General features: G+C 43.2%; 1 protein-coding gene across 12 annotated transcripts in view; it reads right to left on the reverse strand.

The window, feature by feature from the left end:
* Positions 1–26,356, reverse strand: part of NRG2 (neuregulin 2) — a 133,013-nt gene that overhangs the window by 14,446 nt on the left and 92,211 nt on the right. For 4 of the 12 annotated variants that reach the window (XM_035338326.1, XM_035338325.1, XM_035338323.1 and 1 more), the window contains 3 exons: positions 11,876–11,952; positions 11,565–11,623; positions 7,857–7,987 (listed from right to left, as the gene is read on the reverse strand). The exons of 1 other annotated variant lie outside the window; for it this stretch is intronic. In XM_035338326.1, the coding sequence (XP_035194217.1) occupies positions 7,857–7,987; positions 11,565–11,623; positions 11,876–11,952 (267 nt within the window). Of the gene's footprint in view, positions 1–7,856; positions 7,988–11,564; positions 11,624–11,875; positions 11,953–12,194; positions 12,282–12,380; positions 12,439–12,587; positions 12,615–21,975; positions 22,097–26,356 lie in introns of those variants that run through there. 7 more of the 12 variants (XM_035338321.1, XM_035338328.1, XM_035338324.1 and 4 more) reach the window with 5 other exon arrangements.

The following is a 26,356-nucleotide window of genomic DNA, read 5'->3' on the forward strand; positions in this document are numbered from 1 at the left end:
AAAAAAAAAAAAAAAAAGAACACAAATTGGAGCATCTGCTTTCAGATTCAAATTCATTACAAATAAGATGGCAGTTTATCTTGAAGAGATAGTGCTAAGCAAAGTTGAGTTTGCTTAATGAATCAACAGTGTTGTTGTCCAACACAGGCAACATTTTTGCTGAAAAAGTCCTTTTCATTTCTGAATTGCAAAACTTTTCCCAGTACTGGCCTCACCTAAAGATAGTTTTTCCCACATAAATATTAAAGATCTTCATACTTGTCATTGTATCATGTGAAAGGTTATTTTCAACTTGGAGATATCCAAATTGATTTGCTATATTTTCCAAAAGAGCTGATTTTTGCTGCACAGAAATACCGTTTTTCTTTTGCAACACTGTTCAAAATCTGTGTGTGTGTAGGGGAAATTAGCACTAACAGTTATGGAACATGTAAACACTTTCCAACTAAAGCAGGTTCTTCTCTTCAAATCAACGCTAATGTTGGGTTCTCTTTTTGGGGGGGCAGAGGGGTGATTTTTTTTCTTAATTTTATGTAATTTAAAGGCCACAAAACCTGGATGCTCTCTGCTTCACATCTCACATTTGTGCAAAAGGAATGGCAAACTCTACCATGTATGTCACAGTGAGTTTGTACAAGTTCCAGGAATTTGTACGCAATGTGGTTGGCAGCAGAGAACGGGACACATTACATTTGTTATAAACCTTCTGGTTATCACGTTGAAACTTGACCTTTTCCTAAAGCACGCCACCATTATGAAAGCTGTTTCACCTGACATAGTGACAAATGCATGTAGAGACGCATTACATTTCATCCGTATATCTACACTATTGATCTGTTTGATGGCAGCACACAGCCTATACTGACACATTTGCTCCCTGATCTAGGATTTGCTGTAATATCTACAGCTACTAATGGATGCAATTTAGAACATTCTCGTGGTTTTTTTGCAAACTCAGAAATGTCTATGCAAACAGAGGTGGTAGGCAAGACCTGAAGAAATTTAGCCTTCCCACTGTCCTCCCTCACTTTAAAACTGCAGGTTATTTTTGCTCCCCAGCCCCCTGGAGCAGATATAGACAGCTGGCTTGTTGGATCTTAGCCACAGGTTTCCTAATCAGCGGAGAAACCATGCAACTATACAGCAGCTAGAATGCATGTGCCTGACTCTGCCTGCAAACCCCCCAGTGGCTTTGCACATACAGGAAGCCATACCCCAACCTGTACTCCTGCGTCTGAAGTCCATAGCTACTCAACACTTCGCCAGCATTTCAAGCTTTTTCAAACTCTCATCTACTGATTCTTTCTGCCCTCAACGTCACTTTGAAAACACAGTTTGGGCACACAGTGGAATTTTAAAAACTCAACCTCTCTTTTGATATGCAAATTGACAAGGCTGCACTCTGACCTCCAGCAGAAAATTCCTTTGGATGACAAGTCAATTTGCTTCATAAAGCAGAGGAATTACTGGAGGCATACTAGGATCTACTGAAATTCTCATACCATTTTTTTCCTAATTTGCTCCTCTGTTATCACTGATGACCGTAATAGCAAAATAGTTGTTTGATGGTATGCAGAAAAATTGTTCCAGCACAATAAGCATGCAAGGTGATGTGTCAGCCAGTTGCGGATATAGGCGTTGCTTCTGTTTCACCCATAACTGCATATATACAAAAGGGAGCCTTCACTCCTTTCCCTGCTCAGGAGGTCCTCCCAGTCTGGGCATTAAGCAGGTATCGCCTTCTGGGCTGGGACAATGAAGGAGGAAACACTTTAATAGCATTCTGGGTTTTGGAAGGTTTGCCTCTTCTTTAAAGAACAGACTATTCAGAATTATTCTACCCCACCTCCAGGAAAAAAACATTGCTTCAAAGTGTAATTTTATGCATTCAGCAGAGGGGTATCATCTTCATGAACATGGCATACCATACAGTGCATGCCTATTGTATATTAACAATATTCCACTTGGGAACAAACATGTTTGAGAAAACAACATTTCTCCTAGAGACAAAAATTTATTTTGACCTGGAGCAAAACTATTTCTGATGTTTGAAGGCATTCCATGTTTGAAGGTCTCCTTTGCTTTTTAAGAGGTTGATCAGGGAAAGTAATACATTTTCAAAAGCTTGGAGTCCTATTAGCTGATAGTGGAGAAGGTGCTCCGTGTGATGTGCTGCACCCGTACTGTGTCCTGCAACAATTCGATTAACCTGCATCTCATGCAGCCTGTCAGTAATAGAACGGCTGTCTGGCACACTTGGCCGCTGGGGATTCCCAGAAACCATCAGATGACAGTCCCTTCTGCAGGCATTAACTGTACGTAGGGAACCATGAGGTCTAGGCTAGCATATGCAGCTCCTCCAGAAGGCGTCACTCCGTGCTAATAGGAGTTGTTGCAATAGGGAAGTGTATTGCATTCCAGCTTTGTGGCAGAGGGAATCAATATAGGCAGAGGCTAGCATGCATATTACAGTAAGACAGTTCTGAGATGGCTGCTCTAGGCTGAGGAAATTGGCATATTATTTTTCTCATATAATTTACCTTTTTCTGTACTCCAAACATGTTCCTTGATCATGGCAAGTAGCTAGGACTGAGCACCTCAAACCACAGTGAGATTTCCCAAAATATCTGAACTGGGAAAAATTTTTTGGAAAATCATGTTCCAGTTGTACCTGCTGAACCTTTCTGGAAATGCTGGACTTAAGATATAACTCATTCTTCCTTAAGCAGCCGTTAGTGTTAAGGAAACAGTACCTACTAGCCTCTTAAATGCATTACTTTGCAGTATTTATGTTAGTCCTTTTACATAAAAGCTAAACTGGGCTCTTCTGTGTTGATCCCAAAGGAGACCAGACTAGTAGTTTTAAATGTTCAAACACCAAACTACCGTACATATAAAAGTGGCTGACCAACAGAGAAAGGTGGCAAACATGGGAGAGCTGGAGAAGGGAAATTTTATGAGAGATGACAAAAAAAGTTTCATTTCATGCTCTTCGTCTCAGCTGCAGCGTATGTGTGCGGAATTCAGGTTGAATCCAATCATCCAGATTGGTGCTACTCAGCTGTTCAAAGTAGAGCTTACTGAAGAGTCAGGTGATGCATGGACCTTGCACTGGTTTCTCCCAAGGGAAGAAATTCAGCTGAAGTGGACTGAAAGAAAAACCCAGTTGGATTTAGGTGCTACACTTAGCGCATGTACTCTGTTGACCCACTGCCTATTGTTAAGTCACAAATTCTGTGGTGGATTTTTTTCTAATTGTTGGACAGAAGAGCTATACTGACTTGATGCATCGTGATTTTGGGACTACATTATGTTCTAAAGTTTCACCTCCTTTAAAAGATGAACAGACAAAACTTTGGGACTACATTATGTTCTAAAGTTTCACCTCCTTTAAAAGATGAACAGACAAAACAACATAAACTAAAATATCTTTATGGATGTAACAATTCAAGATAAGATGGGTCTCACTGTGTTGTAGATTTATAGGATGATTAAGAAGGATAAGGATTTCGCAAATGGCTATGAAAACTGGGCCTGTGCTCCCACAGACTTCAAGTTGCCTAAGAATGCCAGTAAGATGTTTAGCTATCTCATACATTATGCCCCCAAAACATGCCTGGGACCCCAGAGGACTAAGTGAGTCACATAGCATGCTCCAAGGCATGAAACAAAGTGGAGAAGTAACATCTGAGGACCAGAAAGAGACTATCAATAATAAATTGTACTGATGAGCAATACTTGGACCTGCACCATGACCTAGGCTTTCTCCAGCGGACATGAGGGAACAATGTCCCATGACACTGCGGACAAGGGACACTGTGTGTGAGTTAAGGACTGGGCATTGAGTGAGCTCTCTGAGTAGTCTGTGGGCTTTCCACAAACTGCACAACCTTGTAGCTTGTCCAGTACTGTATGAATAAAAATAACTGGGTAGGCCTCAGGAGTCCAGATATGTAACAATAGTGAATTGGCAAGCTTCTGTGGATTAGCTCGTAATTAACTTTAGGAGGTCCCCAGGGGTAACCTGCACTGCAGTCCAGGAGAGAGAAATAACCCTGTTATGATAAACCACAAATGCCCTGTAATTACCCAGCCAAACCACAGTGTAGTCATTACATTAATTAAACGGTCAGCAGCTATTGTGTTATTAAAGGGAAGCTGCACAATGTCTGTGGAATTTAAAATGCTGCTAAATATTGTTTTAGGGCTCAGATGAGTAAGAGAATGAGCAGGAAACAGAAAGGTAGGTAAAAAAAAGAAGTATTCTTCTATTTATCATTCTCATATTGCAATCAGCAGGTAGAAAATTACTGATGAATCAACGAACAGAGGAGCTGAAATTCAGATCTAGACCTTCTATTAGAAGGTCTATTCTATTAGATCCTAGAAGAGCCTGAAGTGGTATGTTCATCTACCTACTGAAGGGGACATTTCACCTCTGTGTGGGAAGGCAATGAGAGAAGCAAGTGACCAAACAGCTCCTGTCAAAAGGATCACTCATATTTCTGTGTGATCACCAACACTCCTCCAGCTGCAGCCTGGTGACTTCAGAGCAAGTTAAACTATACCTAAGAAAAGAAGCCTTTCACCCAATAGATACACTGCTCTGATTCAACACCTGCTTAGCTGGCAGCTTTGAAGCCAATTTGAGTGCTGCTATATGAACATGTGATTCTGTTCCCAGGCCAGATGCTGTAGCTTGCACTTCAGGTCAATGGCCTGAAGCTGAGAAATGTACAAAGGGGACAATGGGGATGAGACAGCCTGGTACAGACACAGCAAGTAGTAACAGTGTACAGTTTTCTGGCTGGAAGCACTCTATGAAAGTAACTTCCTTAGAAAAGAATGACTGATGGGAAGACTCAGATGTCAGATCTACAGGAAATGTTTTATGGTAGCTCAGAAATTATGCTGCTGAAATCATTACACAAATCACACCCAGTGCAGTGGATGGTTAAGAACATATAGTGGAACAGAACATAATTCCCATTTTTGTCATCTGTTCCTGGAAGGAATCTGTAATGCCTATACAAGGGGAATGTCCTGCCACATAGCAAACCGATCAGGAGCTAGACCCACCACACTAAGCTTTTGATGGCTTCAACAAGGGAGCCCTGGGAGAGATAAATCTGGGAATTCAGGATACACCTTCATATCAGCAGTCACTGAAAGCAGAAATGACAAGATAGTCTGTGACTGCAAGACACTGTTTTTTCAGATCAAGCTTTTCCGTATTTTCAGATGACTACACTGAGTACCATGCAACAAGTGCAGCTGTCTTCCTTCTCTTAGGAAGCCTGTTCTCTTAGTAAACAGCAGAAAATGCCGATCTTCCCTTCCAAAGCAGACTAGTGGGAAGATTCCAACTATGAATTAAAATTAAATTTGTAAAGAAATCAAGAATGAAATATGGGGTAAAAAATGGAGAACATGCTAAATTACATCAGTTATAATGCTGGCTCTGTTCTAGGATGTTTACTGGCAGACTACAGACTTCAGCTTTTATTAGAAAAAATGGAAAATAGAAATAGAAAATGAAAACATTTGAATGGGATGACATTTGTCCTCTAGATCAGTGACAATGACTCTGGGAGATGAATAAATAGCAACATTAAGATGTAATTTCAGATTGCACAGACGAGATTTTCACAGACACTGAACTGTATCCCAAATTTCTAAAATTTTTCCACAAATCTCAGGCAGAAAGAATCCAAATGTGCAGACTTAGGAAAGATGTAAATGTTCCTGTTGGAGATTATGGTGTTTAATTTTCAGTATCTCAGCTCCTTCTGGAATGAAATAGCTGCTGATGTGTTTTATGAAACCTTTACATCCAGCCAGCACAAAGCCTGAAAATTTACTAGTCCAGCAGTCTTTCACAAAGACCTGAGAAACTTCTTGAGAAAAGATAGAGCTAGGCTAGGTCTTGGTTTCATGTATAACAGGCAGCTATGAAATTCAGGTGCCAGCAGAGTTTTTTTTTTTTAAAGGCATGTTTCTTGAAAGAAAGGGTGATTTCAGAAAAGCTACAACTTCTGGAAAGAGCTGCAGTACACAGTTGTGTATGAAGCTGGGCTCAGGAGGTCCTTATTAGAAAGACTTCCTGACTTTGTGTGTGTGTGATATTGCTGAAATTCACCCACATGTGCAAGAAGAGATGGAGATCTGACTGCAAAGGCAAAGATCACAACCCCGGGAGGTTCTCTGAGAGGTAATACTACAAAGGAAGAGAAAATTAAAAAGAGAGTATCTAAGCAGATCAAAAGGTTTTATTAAGTGTAGTGCAAGTGTGAGGACTCTCAAAGATTATTCAAGATTGTTTTTGAGGGAAGCTGTATACTGAAGAGCACCAATAAGAAAGAAACGGAAAAAAGATATGTTCCTAGTTCCTTTAAAAATGGAAACAGGCTGGTACCACAGGCAGCATTTTGCCACTGGCTGAGGCAGTTCCAAGGTCCTCTGAATTAAAAGTAAGGCCAGAGAAGAGCATATTTATGCACTTCAGTAGACTTCAGAGACACTTTTATGGGTGTTCCAATGCAGGGAAGTCACCGTGCAAATCCAGCTACTGTCCAAGAAAGAGTCTCCTTGCACTGAATGCCCAATGGCTTCAGAAATTGCTCTGTTGTCTGCAGAAGCTGGACAATCACATCAGAAAGCAGAACTTTGGTCCCAAGTTCAGAGCTGTCAACTTCAGAGTAGATTTCACAATCAGTCAGACTGCAAAATGGTCCCTGGCTGCTAATGCTATGGACTCAATAAAACTGCGGTTCAACAGTGTGATGTGTTAAATTTTAGTTCTCACTAGTGCACAGACAGCTAGACAGAGACACACATGACTGTGAACATACTGTACAGAGACTCTGGTAGAGACATCTGGCAACTAAATTAATGAGTTTGTGCTCATCACCCTCAGCACCTCTGAAGGATTAGACATCTCAGCCTGATACCAACACTAGGGTTAGGTTAGCTAAATTCTCATACTTAGGTGCCAAACCCTTGATAGTGACAAGGAAGGTAGCCTGGAGCACAAATTTGCATTCAAACCTCTAGCAAATATGTCTAAAGGCTCACTCAAAAAATAATGAGGGTCTGGCTGCACTATTGTTGCAAAGAGAGGGGCAAGGAGAACAGTGGGTCTGAAGAAGAGTTCAAGATGTGCACTCAGGTTGCCAGTATGGCTGGTTACTCCACAACTGTACAGTGCATTCCCAGTGGCAAAGGTCAAGGAGGATTTCTGGTTTTGTACATTTTGTAGTTACAGGCTCTGGCTTTATCAAAGATACATCACAAGCGCAAGATCTAATTCCTGAAACTAGCATATGATATGACTTCACCATCACATCACTGTATATACATATATACCTTATGTACAGTGCAGGATATCGATTAATTATATCTGCAATTATAATTGTATGGAGACACAGAAATATGCAGAGTTTGATGTGAAAAATATTTTAGTAAGATGATTTAATGAATCACAGCCCATGGAAATAATTATCTGTGTTCTCATCTACCAGGGTATTCCTCTCTTTTATACTGTAATTGCATACAGCCACTGTCCATTTTGTTCACTGCCATTAATTCTCTTTCAATCTAAAATAAAATTGCTTAAATGTTTCCTTAATGTTCCTCAGTTATATTTTATAGCCTCTATAAGGCTTTCCTCCAACAGGTTACTTAAAGCCTAAACAACATTATTTTCCAACCCTGTCCTGTCAGCCAATTCCTTATGTGTGGATGGAGGAGCGTGCACAGAGATCCAGTGAGATCAGTGGAATTTCATACAGACAAAAGGGATCTAACCAGACTTCAGACAGCATCAGAGCATTTTTTTTTTCTTCTCAGGTATGTACCTTTCACCTTTTTTAATCTCAGTGAATGTGCAATTCTTTTCTCTGACATCTCTCCTTCCTTGTTTCTTCTGGTGGATTTTCTGTTTTTACCAACGTGACAAAGCCAGCTGTCATACTGTCGTAGAACTGACCTATGATAAACAGGATAAAGCTTTTGAGTTTCCCCATAAGACTTTGCCCATACTTACTGGATGTGTGATTACTATGTGTCAGGGTCTGAAAAGCCTGTATTTGTGCTGCTGTAGCTTAGCAGGTTACTGCCCATCCACGGCTGATGGTAACCCACTGCCTATGCATACTTAGCCACTGCTGTGCAAAATAAATGTGTTGGCTTAGACCTCCTTAGGGTATGACTCTTGCTGGAAAACAGACCATCAGGGAGGCTGAAATTAATGCAGGCTTAGTACAAAGGCAGGCTGAGAGAGCTGACACAGTGAGGTACCACAGCTCTGCTCAGAAGTGGTACCTTGCTAGGCCAGAGCAATGTTTTCTGTTTGCATGATGCATCCATTTTCTCAGTTAAGTAGCTGCTCTATCATGCTTCTCTCTCTTTTTTTTTTTTTTTTTTTTTCCCTGCAGTATCTCAACATGTACCCAATTCCATTTGCATAACAGTGCAAGCAAAATAAAATGCAAACTCCTTACAAGCAGATAGGAACCAACAACAGAGATTCTTGGTTGAATTCTGGTGTTGCGAATTTCTACAAAAGGCAAATGTTATTTATCCAAATAATGGCTGAGTCAGGACAGAATGGGATGTCCCCAAGTTAGCCCAATAATACAATTCCTAGTGAGTTCCTCTGTACCAATCTGTTAGAAAATAGTAACAGTGTGAGCATGACATAAGAGAAAAAAGTGCTATCTTTAACATCTTCGAGCAGTGGGTATATGCCCAGCATATGTCTGGCAGTAGATACTTGGTCATATGATTGTAACAGCAACTTAGAGAATGTCACTTGCAAGAAAAACAACCTAAATACATCTTTCATCTTCATAATTACAGTAGTCTAGCAGGTATTTCTGACAGTCAAAATAAAAGAAACCTCCAAAGCAACCTGCCAAGCAGACAATGGAAGCCTGAACCCCTGCTGAACATAGGGAATTATTCCTGAGCAAAACCTGAGTAGTGGCTCAAACTGGAGAGATAGGAAGGTGCTCCCAGAAGGAAGGTGCACAACATCTGTGATGCTGGGAAGAAGGCAACCATCTCTACCTCTGGCCCAAATTCAGAAAAGTATCTGCTGCATCCTTTCAGAACAGTTTCTTAAATTTAGTTTACTTTGCAGAGGTTCTCCTTTAGACCTGGGATATACCTTCTGACAATCACAGTGTAGTACTTAATTATATTAGAGCCAGGAGCCTCCCATCTAGGCCTGAAAACCTAAAACATCCCAAATACATTTATTACAACATCAGGGTAGGTGTCATTATTTACTGTTTAAGTATCTGTCAAGTGCTGGCAATGTTCTCAAAATAAGAATCAGGTCAGAACTCTTTTATTTCCAGTGCAAATGACTGAAACTCATTTAAAGTATTTCAGCTGTTGACCTGTCAGAACCCATGCAGGATGAAGTAGAGAGTGAATTATAGAGCAACGGCAACTTCCAATGTGACCTAATTATCATTTAAAGTAGAAAGTAAGCATTCACTCAATCCAGACTCAAGTGAAATGTGTTTCCTATTTGAAAGAATGGCAAGTCCAGTGCATTCTTTGCTGCAATGTAGCTGCTACATATATTACCCAGCTGTGACCTGAAAGTGAAAACAGCTATAAATGCATATGAATCATCTTAGATTATTTTTATCCTATTTCAGACAAGTGACCTGGATTGTTAAACTGTTTTTACCTTACTATCCCATAGTTAGACCAGAACTGAGATAAGGAAACGTACATGTGTCAGTTTTAAAGTTGGCATTGTTCCTTCAACACACGAATAAAACGTAAACAGATCTCATTCCCATAAATTCTGAAGGCTGAGGAAAATCTTCATGCTGTTTACTTTTGCCATTACAGTTAATAAAAAAAGCACTTGTCCGAAATAAAACTAATTTTCACCCATTTTTGTTTTGCAGCATGATAGCAATAGTGTCTGAGCATGTTGGATGCCACATCATGAGACACCCTACAAAACAACTTTATGCGTGAGCATCCCACTGCTGTCTGCAGCAGGAGTTCCTGACACTGTGGGATCCAAAGTAGAAGAGAAACTTTTTTTGCATCAGGTTAAAGATCAAAATGGAACATTATGTTTAGACATTTTAAAAAGATCTACTTGGATGTTTTAGTCTGAAAAAAATAACTCAATAGAGGTTTCATCTTTGGAAGCCAATTTGGAACAAAAGGCAATGTAAAAACACCAAGCTGTCCCAAGGGCTTCAAAGCCCATCTGCATCTTGTCTCTATACTCTGCAGAAGAGAGTCTAATGCAAGCCCTTGCCAGCTATTAGCATGTGCTAATGAGACTCTTGCTATTGCCAGTTCAGGACAAGGACTGCAGGATTTCTTAAAGAGTGGTAAGAGAGGGGATACTGGCAATCAAGGAGATATCATGGAAAGGCCTTTATCCTCTGGTTCCCACTACTTTGAGCCTCTTCTGTGGCTCTTTTTAAAAACTCTCTTTTAAAAACCACCATTTGTGGTGGTCCAAATGGCCAGCATGGAGGCAGGGTGTACACAGATAGTCACTGTGTTGTAACTGCAGGCTAAGTTCTGCACCTTTATTTCAGGTCAGAAGGATCCCACTGGTGCTAGGACATGGTCTGAATGGAGACCTAGCAAAAGTTATCTGCCTTGAACAAAATAAGCAAATGACTCCTGTGAGTGAGGCATCTCTGGAGACCCACAGTACATGGGAACTGAGAACTAGACACTGGGAAGCACTAAGTGCAGGGGTTGTAGGGTACTTACATCCACTGCATACGAGGTCAAGGGATCAGTCACTGTAGTTAACACAACCCCATAGGCAAGGCTGTCTGACCTACTAGGAGTTATGGGAACATCTCTGCTTCCAGGATGGATACAGTCAGAGATGCCTAGTCAGTAGACTTTGTTTGCATGCTGTGCTGCACTGCAGGGAGGGGAGCCCTGAGACCATGGCAGGCTCCAGTAGGACCTCTGACTCCAGGCATGAACTGCTTGAGAGCCAGGGCTCTGCCCAGACCTCTGGGCATGCTCCAGGCCAGCCTCTGACAATCTCACCTGAACAGCAATTGATGCTCGGTTTGGCTTCTGGTAACAAAACCACAACCTCAGTGCAAGGGAAATTTCAGAACAGCCTTCACTGTGTTTTCCTCAGTTGGTACAGAGAGACTCACGCACCCAGCTTGCAAGAGTCACAGGAAAAATACAGATTTCTTGCACGCACCACATAGTCCATGGTGAGACAGCAATGCTAGCAGATACAGCTTATTGTAGACTGTTCTCACACAGCACACCACATAACCTTGTGCCTTATTTGTATTTTGCACGAAAAGAGCAAGCAACATTAAATTCAATCAGAAATGAAAGCAGATCCCATTCTAACGAATGGGGAGATAGCAAGAGCCCTGATTCTCCTCTTGGCAACAATCACAGCTCCTCTTAAGGCCAAGCAGAGCTGGGAGTGCACAAGACAGGAAGAGGGCTCTTGGAGAACAGAAGAACCTGCTTTAAGGACATGACACAGAGCTACAATAACAAGGGAGAGAGAGAAGTAGAAAGAGACATACTGGAGAAGCTGACCATTGCGAAATGCTGACACCGGTCTCCTGTGAATTCGATCGGACACCTACCGAAAGAAAGAAAACCAGAAAGAAAGAAACAAGATAGCAAAATGACACCCAAACAGAGTGAACCGAGGCCCCTCCTGATCCCTTTCACAACTCCTATCTGTCTGCTTTCAGCCTGCACCCTTACCTGCATCCCTAAGCCCTAGCCCAAAGCTGACACCAAGAGCCATCCCTGACTAGACCACTCTACATCCACCGCTGTGCCCAGGAGGTTTTAAGTAGTGTGGTGCATTTTTTGTCTTCAAACATACTTTGCTTAGGATCTGGCATGTACAATCGCAAAGGCAGTTTCTCCAAACATCTCTGTCCGAAGAATCCATTTGGACATCTGGAGGGGAAAAGGGGAGAAATCACAGAACATGTCTGGCACCATTCTTGAGGCTAAGGTCAGAAATAAAAAGTGCATTGTGATGAATGGAAAAAATAAATGCTTCACGCGCATATTTACTCTCTGCTTTGCTTTAACCAGGCACCTCTAACATTAGCATTGCAGCTTTATCTTAGGCCTGGGTCTTCAAGCCGCCAGCTAAACCCCTCCTTTCCTCCTCTGCCTTCCTCCTTCCTTCTCACCTGCTAGAAGCACCAGCTGGCCGGAAGATCGAGATGGGCTGGACCCTACTTTCAGAGATTCTCCTTGGAGCCACTGTCTAGACAAGACTGGCAAGCAGCATCACAGAGCGGTGAGCAGCTGCTCAGGCGACAGCAAGCATGGTGTATGGCAAGCATCTTCACATTATTGCCCCCAGAAGTACTCACAGGATGTTCCAGGGAGAATGGCTATGTTGCGGTTAGAGAGAAAGCATGTGCAGAATCTCTGTGTTAACAGAGAGAAAGGGACAGAGAAGAAAGCTGAGCTGGAACAGGTCTCATGCGCTGCCCAGCTGCACTGCCCATGCTCTTGCAGGCCAGGCTATCCCATTCATAGAATTGTAAAATCATAGAATCATTTAGGTTGGAAAAGACCTCCAAGATCATCTGGTCCAACTATCCGTGATGGATGGGCCAGGATGTGCTAGCTCAGGGGGCACCAGTTATATGACCCTGATGCTGTAGTGCCCTGGAGACAAGGGACACAAGGCAGGTGCACAGGTCATGAGTGAGCTCCCTGGAGCAGCTCCCAGTCAAGCGGAACTCGGGGGGTGTGGGAGCATGGGCAGGGGTGTGGTGGGAGCTGCTGAGCTATGCACTGGTGCAGCAACACCCACGTGCTCTGCATCCTGACCTGCCGCAGCTGTGGGTAAACCCAGGAAGCGATGGGAACTCATTTGTGGGTGGTAAAACATTTATTCCCCTGGTGCTGATCTCTCTCCCTTACTTCACTGCTTTTATCATGACCTTCTTGGATAGTGCATCAAAGTTATCCCTATCTTTCTTCAAGTCTCATCTCTCCCTGCCTATCCTGAAACTCACTCCCTCCCCCCTGACCAAACTCTCCCTCCCCCAAGCTTAATAGGGTTTTATCATAAATAGCTAGAGTTTTAACATGTTTTCCAACTTCCTGGAGCAAGCTGAGTTGCAGGCTCTGTATCTTGTACATGTCAGACCTTCCTTGCCCTCAGGTACCATCCACAAGAGTGCTCTGTCCCTGTCCCTCATCTAGGCCTCAGCATTTGACAGGCACCAGCTGGTTGGTAAAGAAGAGACCAAAAGACACTTCAGCAGAAAGGACGGGGCCAATTGGCCTCAACTTCAGTCCGATGGCTTAGCTGCCTGCCAATCCACTGTGAAGGACAGCAAACAGCCAGAGCAGCCTTGGCGCTGCGCCAGATGACTGATCCCAACCTGCACGTACAGCTGGGTGGAGCAAGGAAAGTCCAGGTCCACATCCAGGTCCTGGTCTGACCCAGGAGATCTGACCCAATCCTGTCTCCCAAATGAACACTAATGCCTGCTCCCACTCTGTGGCACAGCAAAAGAGAGGAGGAAGTGATGTTTTGAACTCTGTGGTGTTTGATATGATCAAAGCTTTGTAGTTCAAAAGCATGTTGGCAGATTAGTTCTGTGTTGTTGCTTAAGGGATATGGTAGCATTTGTTCTTGCCAGATTTATGTTTAGATGGCATGTTATGGATATGCAACATCAATGGCAGTAAAAAAAGCCAAGAGAGTTGAATTTCTGCTTCTCTCTGCTTAAATGAACACAGGCAGGGTTTTTAGTTCCCTTGTGGAACAGAGGTAGAAATCAGATAAATCTTCCCCACTGATTATGTCCAGAAAACTTTGATTTTTAGTAATTCTCCCTCATCATGGACATACGCTGATCTGGGCTAAAAGGTAGGCATCACGACATGCAAGGGAGTGCTTGGGGCTCTCAGCACCCACATCCGCTGTACAGACCAAGGGTACACAAGCAGAGGCAACAGCTGGCTGGCCACAAGGCAGGCCAGAGCATGAAGATCTCTTGGCTCCAGCAAATGTCGTGACTGGCACAATTCCCCCAGTGCACAGAGGTCTGTTCCCTGCCTGGAGACTTGTACTAACACTTCTTGGGAAAGCCTGAGGCATTTGCTGACACACTGATACACCACTGTCACGGGCTCTTAGAGGAGGTCATCCTTCTGCTGACAACCTGCTGTTACTCCAGAGGTAGCTTGAGCTCAGGCTGAATGCTGGATGCCTGCAGGGGACCTACAGATATACACCTGAATCTAGCCCTATTCAAGGAGCAGAAGCAATAGCTAATAAAATGCTGTATAATCTTTCCATTCAATCTACTGTCCTTTTCCACTTCTTCACATCCACCAACCTATCTTTCCTCTAAAGAATTAATTTCCCAGTTCTAAAAGGCAGAATGTCCCATGTCCATGGGAGATTTCACTGGCTATCCCTCTCACAAAAGAAAGCTTTAAAAGGGCCTGCATGACTGAAGTGGTTTTGGCACAATTTCTTGCTGGTTCTCACTGCAGTTTTGGTACACCTGCACTAGGTAAATCTGGTGCACCCTCTCTATTTATAACTAGCTTTGTTTTCTGTGCTACACTACATTCGGTTCTTAAGAGCTGTGCTAACATTTCCACGTGGGAGTGTGCTGGGCTATTTGCATATCCCAACCTGCTCAAGGGGAACTTAAGGGCATGGCTCTGCATGAGGATTCACTGCACTCCCTTGCTGTACATGAGTTCCTCAGTGTCCAAGCCACTCTTGAAACTGGAAATTTGACTCCCTGGCCAGGCAAGTATCTTTGACAAAAATCACCTTTTTTCTCATGGTCATCTTGGAGTACAGGAAATGGAAACATACCAGCAATGTCATTTCAATGCCAGAGCACCCGGACAGCTCCCAGGAAAAGGGAGCCCAAGGGTTACCATCAAACATGAGGCCTCTTGTAATGAAGAAGAGGAAGCTGGTGCTGGAAGTAGCGTGAAGAAGCCCTGTTGGCAATCAAAGAGGTAGCTGGATGATGCACTCACAAGGACGGCCCTGGTGAATCATGACTTTGGAAAAGCCTTTAAAAGCTTGCATGGAGATCGAACAAAGCACCCAAAACAGATTGTGTCTTCTGAATCCTTTTTAAAGTTTATTCATCATCACTGACAGTCATGAACGTATTGAGTCTTCAAGGACATCCAGTTTAACTTACAGTGTTCTACCCATTTGTCTGGGATCTGAGTCTTCAGCTCAGGTGTATGTTGTGAGCACCCCCAAATGGCCTCAAGGGTGCTGATGAAAGAGGCAAATGCCCTACGCACCTATGAAAATGGACACGTTGTCTGAAAGGACCTAAAACTGTCTCAGGCACAGGTCTGCAAGATGTCAGTCATGTCTGGAACTTGAATGCGACTGAAGCTGCATGCCATTAAGGGAAGACTCAAAATCATGTGAAAACTGGTGGAGGGAAGTAAAACTAAGGAAAATAAATTGGTAAGAAGTGAAAAAGCAGAATGGAAATGTGTCAAAGCGGCTTTGATGCCGTGACAGCTACCATATAACGAATCCTTAGATCTCTGCTTTCAGCCTAGCGTGGGAGGGAAGAAGAACTTTCTAGATGGAAGACAGTAGATAACAGTCTTATCCCTGTCTAGTACAGCTCAGGCTTTACATCTTTAGTTGCTAGTGAATCAGCACTGGAAAAAGTGATAGAAAAGAAGCCCTCCTGAACATGAGCACCTTTTGTCACCTCTCAGGCTGTCAAGAAACTGTGCTTCTTAAGCAACCACATGCAGAAGGTGTGCTTTGTGAGACTGCTCAGAAGCCACAAGTGCTGTTTTTTCTTCCCTGGGTCCTGATTCCTCAGAAGCATGGATGCTGGCAGCAACGGTTACCAAGAAAACTTTGAAAGTATGCACTACCCATGGAACCATTTTGTCTCATACTCCTACACTGATAAAGAGGAAGATTTGTTCTTTATTACTACGTCTCCATCTGTGACTTCTAGGAATTTCTGACACGAATGGCACATGACTCTCCCCTTCTGGACAGGAAGAGGCAATGGAAGACACTTCTGCATGCAGAACCTGCTGCCTGTGTCATAGGCAGCTCTTCTTCAGCAGCTAAACATATGATCTGGCAGTTAAGGCTTCCTAAGACCAAGAGTCATGAGATGGTCTTTCATCACGACATCCTTCTTCCTGCACCTCTGACCCTAGCCAAGTGATTTTGGCTGGCTATCCCAGCAGAATGGATGTTAAATTGTTCCTCTAAATGTTACCTTTGGATTCCCTGGTCCGCTCACTGGCCTCAGACGCCCAGTGTGTCTCTCCTCAAAGGCTACAGAAAGTAGACAAAGCTGTGTTCGTAGAAACAGCCTTGGGGAAGTGCAAGGCTGCACGAACCTTTCAAAGGCAGCAACTTGCCCCTCACCAATGTGGAGAATACCCAAGACTACCCTTGCTTGACTCCCAGTTGACAACCAATTGCATGAGATTTAAAAACAAATACAATTTTCCACTTGCCACATATGAAAATTTTCTACTTGCAAATCTATCAACAAAACTGGTCAGAGATTTTTCTACTTAGTTTCTGTAGTTCCTGAAAAATGTCCAATGACTTTAGTCAGTTTTGACCAGTTCCTTGAGATTTATTTTTATTTTCCCACATTTCAAAAATATTCATAAAGTTCTGCTCTTGGGCTCTGGATGAATTTCAGTTAAATGTTTACACAGTAAAAGAAATGCAATGAGATGATCAGCCAAATAAAGCATCTTGAAAACTACAAACCAAAATTGTTTAAATGATCAATTTCTATGTTGTTTGCAGAGCAAACTTATTTATGAAAATTGAAAAACATTGATGTTTTACCTTGAATCAGGGCAGAGAAATAATTATTGTTGATTTTTTGACTTATTTATTAATAGCATTATTATAATAATATTCCTGCTGGAAGCAAAACATTTTCTGCCCAGCTGTCGACCTAAATTTGCAAATGTTGGCCCACTTCCTCCAGATCTTAAAGTATGCCAAAATCAGTAGCTTTCATAATGCAATCCATGCTACAGAAGAATGTAAACAAGCAGGTGCTTCAAAATAACAAGATAAGGAGAAGCTGCAGCAGAAGAACACAATGCACTGATAAAAGGAAATGGAGAAATGTTTCAAGCATGTTGCTTATTTGTGCAAAGGGCTGAAAAAGAAGACAGTTCTGTCATTGTCCCCTGACCAGTCCCAGATGATCAGGCTCTTGGAGAGCCACAAAAGGCTGGACTCCACAAAACCACTAATGATAAATAAAGAAAGCAACCAGCATAAATGTAGAGTCCTTATCCAGAGCAGCTAATCAAGGCATGTTTGCTCTTTAGTAGAGTCCAAATCACAAGGACATCCACTTCTAGCCTCAGTGAAGACAACAGCCCAGCTCCAACTGAGCTGTGGGAGCTCAGTGGGATCTGCACTGGTGTCTTCACTGAGTCTCACTGTTGCAGGATCAGCTTCCACACTCAGATGGTTCTCTGGGGTTTGCTACAGTTATACATGCATTAAAAGGGATTGAACTGGATGCACAGAAGGACCACTTGAACACAAAAAGGTAACTAATCTCGAAACTCTATCACAGCATGTGCAACCCAATGAACTAGTCCTGGCTGGTTCAGAAGATTTGGAATAGGAGATAAGAGATTTTCACCCCTAGCTCAACACTGTGAGCTCTTCATTGAACATGTGATTTTGTTAGATATAGACAATCTAAACCCAGAAAGACAGTATCTGTAAATACTACAGCCTGATTCCTGTGAGCACAACGTGTAGTACCTGATGGGAGAGGGTTGCTATATAAAGCTCTTTCAGTCTTCTGATCCCATGCAATTTAGGAAGATCCTGGCCTGGGGTATCAGCCACTTCAACTACATCAAACACACAAAAGAGCCATGAAATACCTTGAAGCACCTCTAAGTGAGCAGAGAAGGGCTGTGCAGCAGTGATACTTGGCTTTGTTTCTTTGTTTGGCTGAGAAGACCCCAACTGCAGATAACCTGTGCCAATACCTAACTAGGAAGAGTATTTCTTCTGTAATATACACACTAGCACAACCCAGTGGGGCCTGGCACCCAGTGACAAAAGATTAGAGCAGCTTCAAACTGCTCTAAGTTTTGTCAAGAACCCAACAGGTTCCAGGATGGAGCAGGCTCAAGTTCAGAGGCTGCTAACCTTCCCAAGCACTAAGTTCAGCTGGACACAACAAATCAGTCATCTCTATTTCATGTTCCAGCCCAGTTCAAGGCCTTGAGACTTGCTTGTGTGCATTCCTTCTGCAGGTACTGGAATCTTCCCTGCTCTGCTCTGTGCAGTTTCCTTACTGTTATGGTAAGAAACCAGTCCACCTTCTAAAGCATCTCTGAGCAATATGGTCTGGAGAAAGGTCAAGAAAGTTTTCCCGACAGCAAGAGGCTGGGTTCTTTAATTTTCTAGGGCTGTTGAGTCAATTCTGTATGTGTGTGACTCAGTAGTTTTCTGGGTTTACAGTGAAAGACTGTAGAATATCTGAGGCAGATAAGACTTCTCCCATTTAACTTCCAGGTGGTCTGTTTGCAGAGTAAGGATAACAGCACAGATTGTATCATATTCAGTTTTCCTTTGACTCTAGCATGTATAGAATTTACTTCAAATTAAGGACTAATTTATGCAAGCACACAATCCAAAACAGACATACTTTTTGGAACAGCTCCAAATCTGTTTTGGCTGTTCCCTGGTTAAGAAACTGCATTCTCCAAGGTCTAGATGAAGTATATTGAAAAGGGAGAGAGGAGGTGAGTTTGCAGGAAAAAGCTGAGCTGCTGTTTGCTCTCCAGAACTTATAAGACTGAGAGGAACATATTTCTGGGAAGCCTATTAAAAAACAATACTAAAAGGCTGGCTGCCAATTTAGGCGATATCTATAACAACACAAGTACGAGCCACTTCAGGAAAAGAAAATATTTGAGAATCCAGCTGCTCTTTTTGCTCCAGAGTGCCAGACATAATATCCACAGAAAGGATCTCCTATGCTCATGGACAGTTGCAAACAATGAAATCCACTTCTGATTACAGGATGATGGAGTTAACAAGAACTCTTTAAAAATTTGTCTTCTGATACCTGGTACTCAGAAGGTGTTGAAAAGGCTGGCAGCACAATGCTGGTGCCAGGCATGCTGGAATCTCCTTAGCACTTGGTTAAGGAGGACTGCAAGGGGGCACACAGTGCCAGAAGACCCCCAAGGTACTGCTGACTCTAATCAGAACAGCAAAGTAGGAACAGTGTCCAGATAGAGCTCAGAATGCTCATGTGACAATTGCTTGACCTCTCACTCCAAGGCATTTGAAGAGGTTGTGTGCAGAAGGATCTCCTCCGTGCCTACATCTCAGAGGGATGATGTGGCTGGCTGCCATGTTACAGAGTTGAGAAATGCAAGACAAAGCCTTCATCTTTGCTTCCTTCTCTAGTTTTTCATGTGAATTGGTATCATTGAATCTTTCACATACCACAGCAGCTGATCTTCTGCCTTAGTGCAATGAGGAAGCTGTGAAACATTTCAGCACTTTGCTAGCTGATGGGCAGGCAAGTCTGAAGTCAGTATATCCATCATCAGCCTTCACCAAGAATCCTCCAGGTTATTGGGAAAGTCATGTCATGAGAAATGCAAAGTTCATATTTTCAGCTCAAATGCTTCTACATTCATCAAGAGCTATACCCTTCTGGAGCCCCAGAAACTCTATATAACAGCACCTCAAAATCCAGGAATTCTTATCTTCAGTCAATGATTTTATGACAAAAAAATAAATAAAAAAAATCTAAGGAGAATGAGCAGATATCTCCTCATAAAGTAAGATCAGAAGTGATTGCATTCTGTGGAAGTCACTTGGGTCTTCTTGGTTCCTGTTAATGCAGAACTTTGTTTTCTAGCAGACCTTCCAACATCTCCTTTGAGTTAGAACTCTGCTGCTCTTCCGTACACACCAATTCAATTCCCATCTGGTTTTAGCAACTGGTACCTTGCGACTCATCAAAAACAGAAATCATTTCCCATTTTCAAGTAAATGGCTTTCAAATTATATGAAATAATTATGTCTGTTTTGCATGGCACATAAAATCTTGATGGAATTCGTCATTGAGCTTCGACTCTGTTCATCAGTGATGATAGCATCCTGTTTTGAAGGTAGACTGTTTCTCTGCATGACTGAAATTACTTTGGTTAAATCAGTCTGTCTGCTGATGACAATTGATAACTGTCATGTCTAGCCTCCATTAGGAATAATGGAGCCTAAACATTACATCTGCATATGTCAGGGGTTCAGGTAACTCCTGCTACAACCCGTAATTGGTCAGATCTGAAAGTCTTGATCTGGATTCAAGATTTTCCCAAAAGAAATAGTGTTGAGGTCTATGTTTCTGGCACCAACACGTTACTTAGAGATAGACATAGAACCACATGCTCTTCCAGGCTCAATCATGGAAAGACTGGAACTGCTGGGGCTTCACAGGGCTGCACCTACACCACAATAGTGGCTGTGTCTTCCCCCATGTTTCTTGTGGAGAACACTGTCAAGATGATGCTGTTATCCCATGTCTTTCCCACCACATCTGATCCTGCACTGGAAAGTGAGAGCACATGAGCTCAGCTGAATGTCTCCACATGGCTGTTTCTACTCTTGCCAAAAAAAAATGGAGTACTGGGAGAAGTGAGGAGTAGTGCTAAGCATAATCCAGCACTCAGCCCTTCCAAGAGGGATGAGGGCTTTGTTCAGATTCATCCTTCAAGATCTGAGAAGGCAAGGAGGGCATCACACCACGCAATGGCAGTGAGATGAGGCTGAGATCCACAGGTTTAAACACTTTTGGCAGAACCTCTCCACACAGAGGTGTCTGGTCTACACAGGGAGAAAACAGCTCTGGGCTTCTCCAACCTGGGCACAGTGATGCCTGGTGAGCTCCAATACTGACTACATGTGTTCAGCAAAGCTCCTGAGCTCACTAGCCAGACTGGGCACTAACTCACCCAGATTCACTGGCTAGGCACAAGCCATCAGTTCTACTCCCAGGGTACCGGCTCATGCTCTGCAGAAGTCCAGGAGCAAGTAGAGGCGTGCCTTGGGTTGGGTACATCTATCTCCAGCACTGACAATCAGACTGCACTCTCTTTGTCCACATCAGGCTTGGTCCACATCAGGGAAGCCATGAGAGGCTATTGGGCTTTTTAACTGGAATAGGTTTGAACCAGAGGTGAAAATCTCTCACATCCTATTCCATATCCCTCGCTCTATACAGCCATACTTTAACCCCTCCAAGAAATTTCATTTTAAGGATAACTTAGTATATCTCCCCACTCTTTTTTTGCAGATTCTAATATTTGAAGGGGAGCAATAAACAACACACAGCCTTTCACATAGGCAAGCACAGGGTGGTGAAGAGCTGTGTGCTAAACCTGCTTCAGGGTCCATGAGAACCAGACAGGAAAAGTAAGAGGCAGGTATCTGCAAGGGACCCCCTCTGGTGGCTGTGCACTGGGGAAGACCCCCTGCTCAGAGGAAAGAACATGTCAGCTGGAGGCTAGGAACTCTGACACAGCTCAGGGAGAGCAAGAGGGACACAACCTTCCCTGAAGCTGCAGAGGAGAAAGGGAAGAAGGGAAAGAAAATGGCCAGGACAAAAGTTTTCTAAGAAGAGAAAGAAAAAAAAGAAAAAAAAAAAAAAAAGGAAAAAAAAAAAAAGAAGAAAAAAAAGGGGGGAAAAGTCAGGAAAAGCAAACCGTGGCACTCACACAAAAAAAGAAAATATGAATCCTCTTCCCCTGCCCCCGCCCCTCTAGACTCCTTTTCTTAACCTGCATGGCTCAAACTGTAATTGCCAGAATTTCAGAGCTACCCATCCTCCTGCAGTTGCACAAAGGTCTCCTCTCCCCCGAAAAAGTAATTTGCATGTTGACACAAGAACTACACTCACTTACTTGCAAGACAGCTGATTAATCCCTTCGATGTAGTAGCATACCCCACCATTGACACAATAGGACTTGGCTGTTTCGTTGCATTTTCTAGCATGCCCAGACCAGGAGGAGAGAGTTGTGGTTACTGCAGGGGAAAAAAAAACAACACACACACACACAGACACACACAAAAAGGATATACTGTTATTTCCTTTGTTGGGCAATTCTGTTTTCTTAGATGATTTTCAGTTAGTTCACTTGCCAAAGTAAAAACCCCAGAGCTACAAACCTCAGCCTGTGCCTTTAGACTCATGTTCACCTCTCCAGGTGCTGGGCTGCTGTGACTTGACTTCTCCTTTCCCAGCAAAAGTGGCAAAGTGAGTGTGAAGTCGAGGACTCGCCCTTCTCCAGGTTGCTAGCATGTCAGGACAAGATCATCCTTCCAGCAAGCTCTATGGAGAAGTGCTCCTCTCCCAGCTCTCCTTGCCCTCCCCTTGCACATGCATGCAATCCTGCACCAGCAGGAAGGCAGGAGGTCAGGAAGCACAGAACACATGCTCAGAGTCACAGAGTCATGGTGGCATGCTGCTGAGGCATGGTTTGTACTAGGATACTGGACCAAGATCCAGAGATTCTGTAATGGGACATTTCAATGTTAGGAGGATGCTGCAATAGTGCCACATCTCTTAGACGATACAAGTTTTCACAGCCAGAAGCAAATGCCCTCATTGTCCCCAGAGCAGGTCCAGTGCAAGGAAGAACAACCCCATTTCTCCTTCTCCTATTTCTGAGCATTTCTTTCGCATGTCCCAATGGCTCTGCTTCTAGAGACCAAGCAGAAATTTGTTATGAGAGGTCAGTCAGCCCTGGCTTGTGCTAAGAAGAAGGAAGTCATATCATGACTCAGATTTCCTGGGATACAGATACTTTTCCAAAAACAATGTGCTTTATGTTGTTGTTGTTTTTGTGTTTTGTTGTTGTAGTTGTTTCCTGGAGAAAGGCTTTCCAGCCAGGTAAGGTAGAAACTAAACTGGGTTTTAGGATAGATGATTTCACCAAGCCTCCAAAGAAGTTCTTGCAAAAAACCCTCAAATATGAAAACTCCCAAACTTCTGTAGAGAATTTCAATTTTCCCTTCCAATTAATCTCAGTGTGAACTAGCAACCAAAACTATCACAATGGCTTTTCAATGAGTCTGTATAATTTATACCTCTCTGAGACAGCAGTGCATCTAAAACCAGTGGAGAGCTGTCCATTCAGGAACAAGGAGCTCAAATGGATACCACCCAAAGATTCTTTGCAAGGCCTCTCCTTTAGCTATTACTTGATCCAGCCACTTAAACCAAGTCTTAAAATCAAATACCATTTTAAAACTGAGCATGGAAATAAAATCTAGCCTGGCAGCATGCAGTTGCATCCCCTAACGCAGTCAGATCCAGGCTGTGCATAGGCTTCAGTATGTACGTGCATTGGAAGCTACGGGTTGTGGAAGCTGCCAGGCTGCTAGGAGCTGCCTGCTCTGCTCTGCAGCTTTCTTTGGGATGCTTGGGCCAGTCTTCTGAGGCAGAAGCTGTGGCAGAGCAAGCAAGAGCCTGCTGGGGAAGTGTGAAAATTGCAGGGCAGCAGGTACATAGAGCAACAGCATCTGGCCATTTGAACAGTCCCTAAGTGCTTCTAGGCCAGCATACAGCATGTGAGCTGCTGAAAGTCATTGGCAGGGTGACCTTTGGTTTGCGGTGCTTGCTGGCTTTTAATTAAGTATATGAAAACCACGTGATCTCTGTTAAAGCTGCAAGCGTGCCATGAAATCAGAGAGCACCAAAACTTCATGAATCAAAACATTGATGCAAATGGAAAAACACATGGATGAAGAACAAGCACAGCCTGAATGAAGTCATGACCCCTGCAACCATGAAACTTATCAACTGCTAGTAAGCAGTGATCCATGGCACCCATCTGGCAAAGTCTCACTTCATAAATACTACAGGATAGGACCATATTCTAGAGCAAGCCTTCCACAGCAAAGCAGGAGAGCAAAGGTCAGAGAGGGATAAATAAGAACAGAGCCTAGAAACCACCCAGTCAAAAACACCTCAGATAAAAAGGTATACTTTGCACCAGAAAAGATGGACAGGAGGATGCAATGCTAAGTGGATTACAGTCCTGACAAACTAGATTCATCCAATTGGGAGTATAATGGCATTTTCATCCAGATGAAAAAAAAAAAAAAAAAAAAAAAAAAGTCTGTTTTTCAGGGTGGCCCCCTTTGACTCCCCGTGGCTGCACATCACAGAGAAACACAATAAAAGCTAGAAGTATGAGAGGCCAAGGGGGATTTCAGTGGGTTTCCACCACACTAGCAGGTTATACCACGGACTCACAAGCAATGCAGGCACTTAGGGACTTCAGCTGTAGCTGTATTCTGTTGTTCTGTACGAGCTGTTGCTTACCAGCCTGAGCAACTGGAAATACCTTTACAAATATCTACCTGTTCCTGAGTCTTCTGCAGCTGAATGGCTGATGTCAGCCAAAGTGAGCCTCATGTGCAGTTTATTTGCAGTCATGAATATTCATTCACCTCCACTCCAAACACCCGAAGCTAGGTTTTATTGTTGCTGTTACTTACCCAGCCAATGAAAACAGTGTTGAAAATGCACGAGAGATTCAGAGCACTGTAGTCTTTCAAGGCAGCTATTTTCCACCACACACCTAGCTTATTCAGCACTGATAGGGCAGCAGAAAGGAAAGCCATGTGCACTGACATTGCCATATGGACTATCCTTCACATAATAAAACAATCATCACAGAATCACAGAATCATTTAGGTTGGAAGAGACCTCCAAGATCACCTAGTCCAACCTCTGACCTAACAATAACAAGTCCTCCACTAAACCATATCACTAAGCTCTACATCTAATCGTCTTTAAAAGACAAATTTTCCAACTGTGAGATTATAGAATCATAGAATTGTAGAATCATTCAGGTTGAACAAGACCTCTAATATCCCCTTGTGTTCTGCCCTGGTGAGGCCGCAACTCAAGTGCTGTGTTCAGTTTTGGGCCCCTCACTACAGGAATGACATTGAGGCCCAAAAGCCTGTCCAGAGAAGGACTACAAAGCTGGTGAAGGGTCTGGAACAGAAGTCTTATGAGGAGTGGCTGAGTGAACTGGGGGTGTTTAGTCTGAAGAGCAGGCTCAGGGTAGACCTTATTGCCCTCTACAACCACCTGAAAGGAAGTTGTGGGGAGCTGGGGATTGGCCTCTTCTCTCAGCTATCTATCTCTAGGACTAGAGGAAATGGCCCCAAGTTGCACCAGGGGAGGTTTAGGTTGGAAATTAGGAGACATTTCTTCTCAGAAAGAGCAGTCAGGCAATGGAATGGGTTGCCCAGGGAGGTGGTAGAGTCACCATCCCTGGGGGTGTTCAAGGAGAGGTTGGACGTGGTGCTTAGGGACAAGGTTTTAGTGGGTGACATTGGTGGTGGGGTGATGATTGGACCAGATGATCTTGGAGGGCTTTTCCAACCTTAACAATTCTACAGTTCTATCTACTCCAACCTTTAACCTAGTACTGGCTAGTCCACCACTAAACCTTGCTCCTAAGTTCTCAACTACACTTTTCTTGAAGACCTCCAGGGATGGTGGTGACCCAGCCACCTCCCTGGGCAGACTATTCCTATGCCGCACAATCCTCTCAGTATAGAAATTTCTCCTAATACCCAATCTAAACATCCCCTGGTGTAACTTGAGGACTTCTCCCCTCATCTTACCACTTGGAGCAGTGTGCTCTGTCAATCAAGAGCACTTTTCAAAAGTGCACAATCAAAACGCATTTTGGGATGCATTAATCCCCGCATAACCAGCCAGTCAAAAGTGAGGATTATCTTACTGTATTTAGTACTGGTGTGGCCTCACCTTGAATACTGTGTGTAGTTCTGGGCTCCACAATATACAAAGAATACTTGAATGCATGCAGAGGAGGGCAATAAACTTGATAAGAGGAAAAGCATGTCCTATGAGGAGAGGCTGAGGACACTTGACTTGTTTAGTTTGGAGAAAAGGAGGCTAAGAAGCAACCTCATTGCTCCCTACAACTTCCTGAGGAGGGGAAATGGAGAGTGAGGTGCCAATATCTTTTCCATGGTAACCAGTGATAGGATGCATGTGAATGGCACAAAGCTGTGCCAAGGGAGGTTCAGACTGGGTATTAGGAAAAATTTCTTTCCAGTAAAGGTGGTCAAACACTGGAAGAGCAAGATGTTTGATGCCCCATGCCTGTCAGTGTTCAAGAGGCATTTGGATAAAGTTCTTAATAATATACTTTAACTTTTGGTTAGCCCTTCCAACCGAACTATTCTATTCTATTCTATTCTATTCTATTCTATTCTATTCTATTCTATTCTATT

Source organism: Oxyura jamaicensis, chromosome 13, assembly GCF_011077185.1.
Source record: "Oxyura jamaicensis isolate SHBP4307 breed ruddy duck chromosome 13, BPBGC_Ojam_1.0, whole genome shotgun sequence".
Taxonomy (NCBI): domain Eukaryota; kingdom Metazoa; phylum Chordata; class Aves; order Anseriformes; family Anatidae; genus Oxyura; species Oxyura jamaicensis.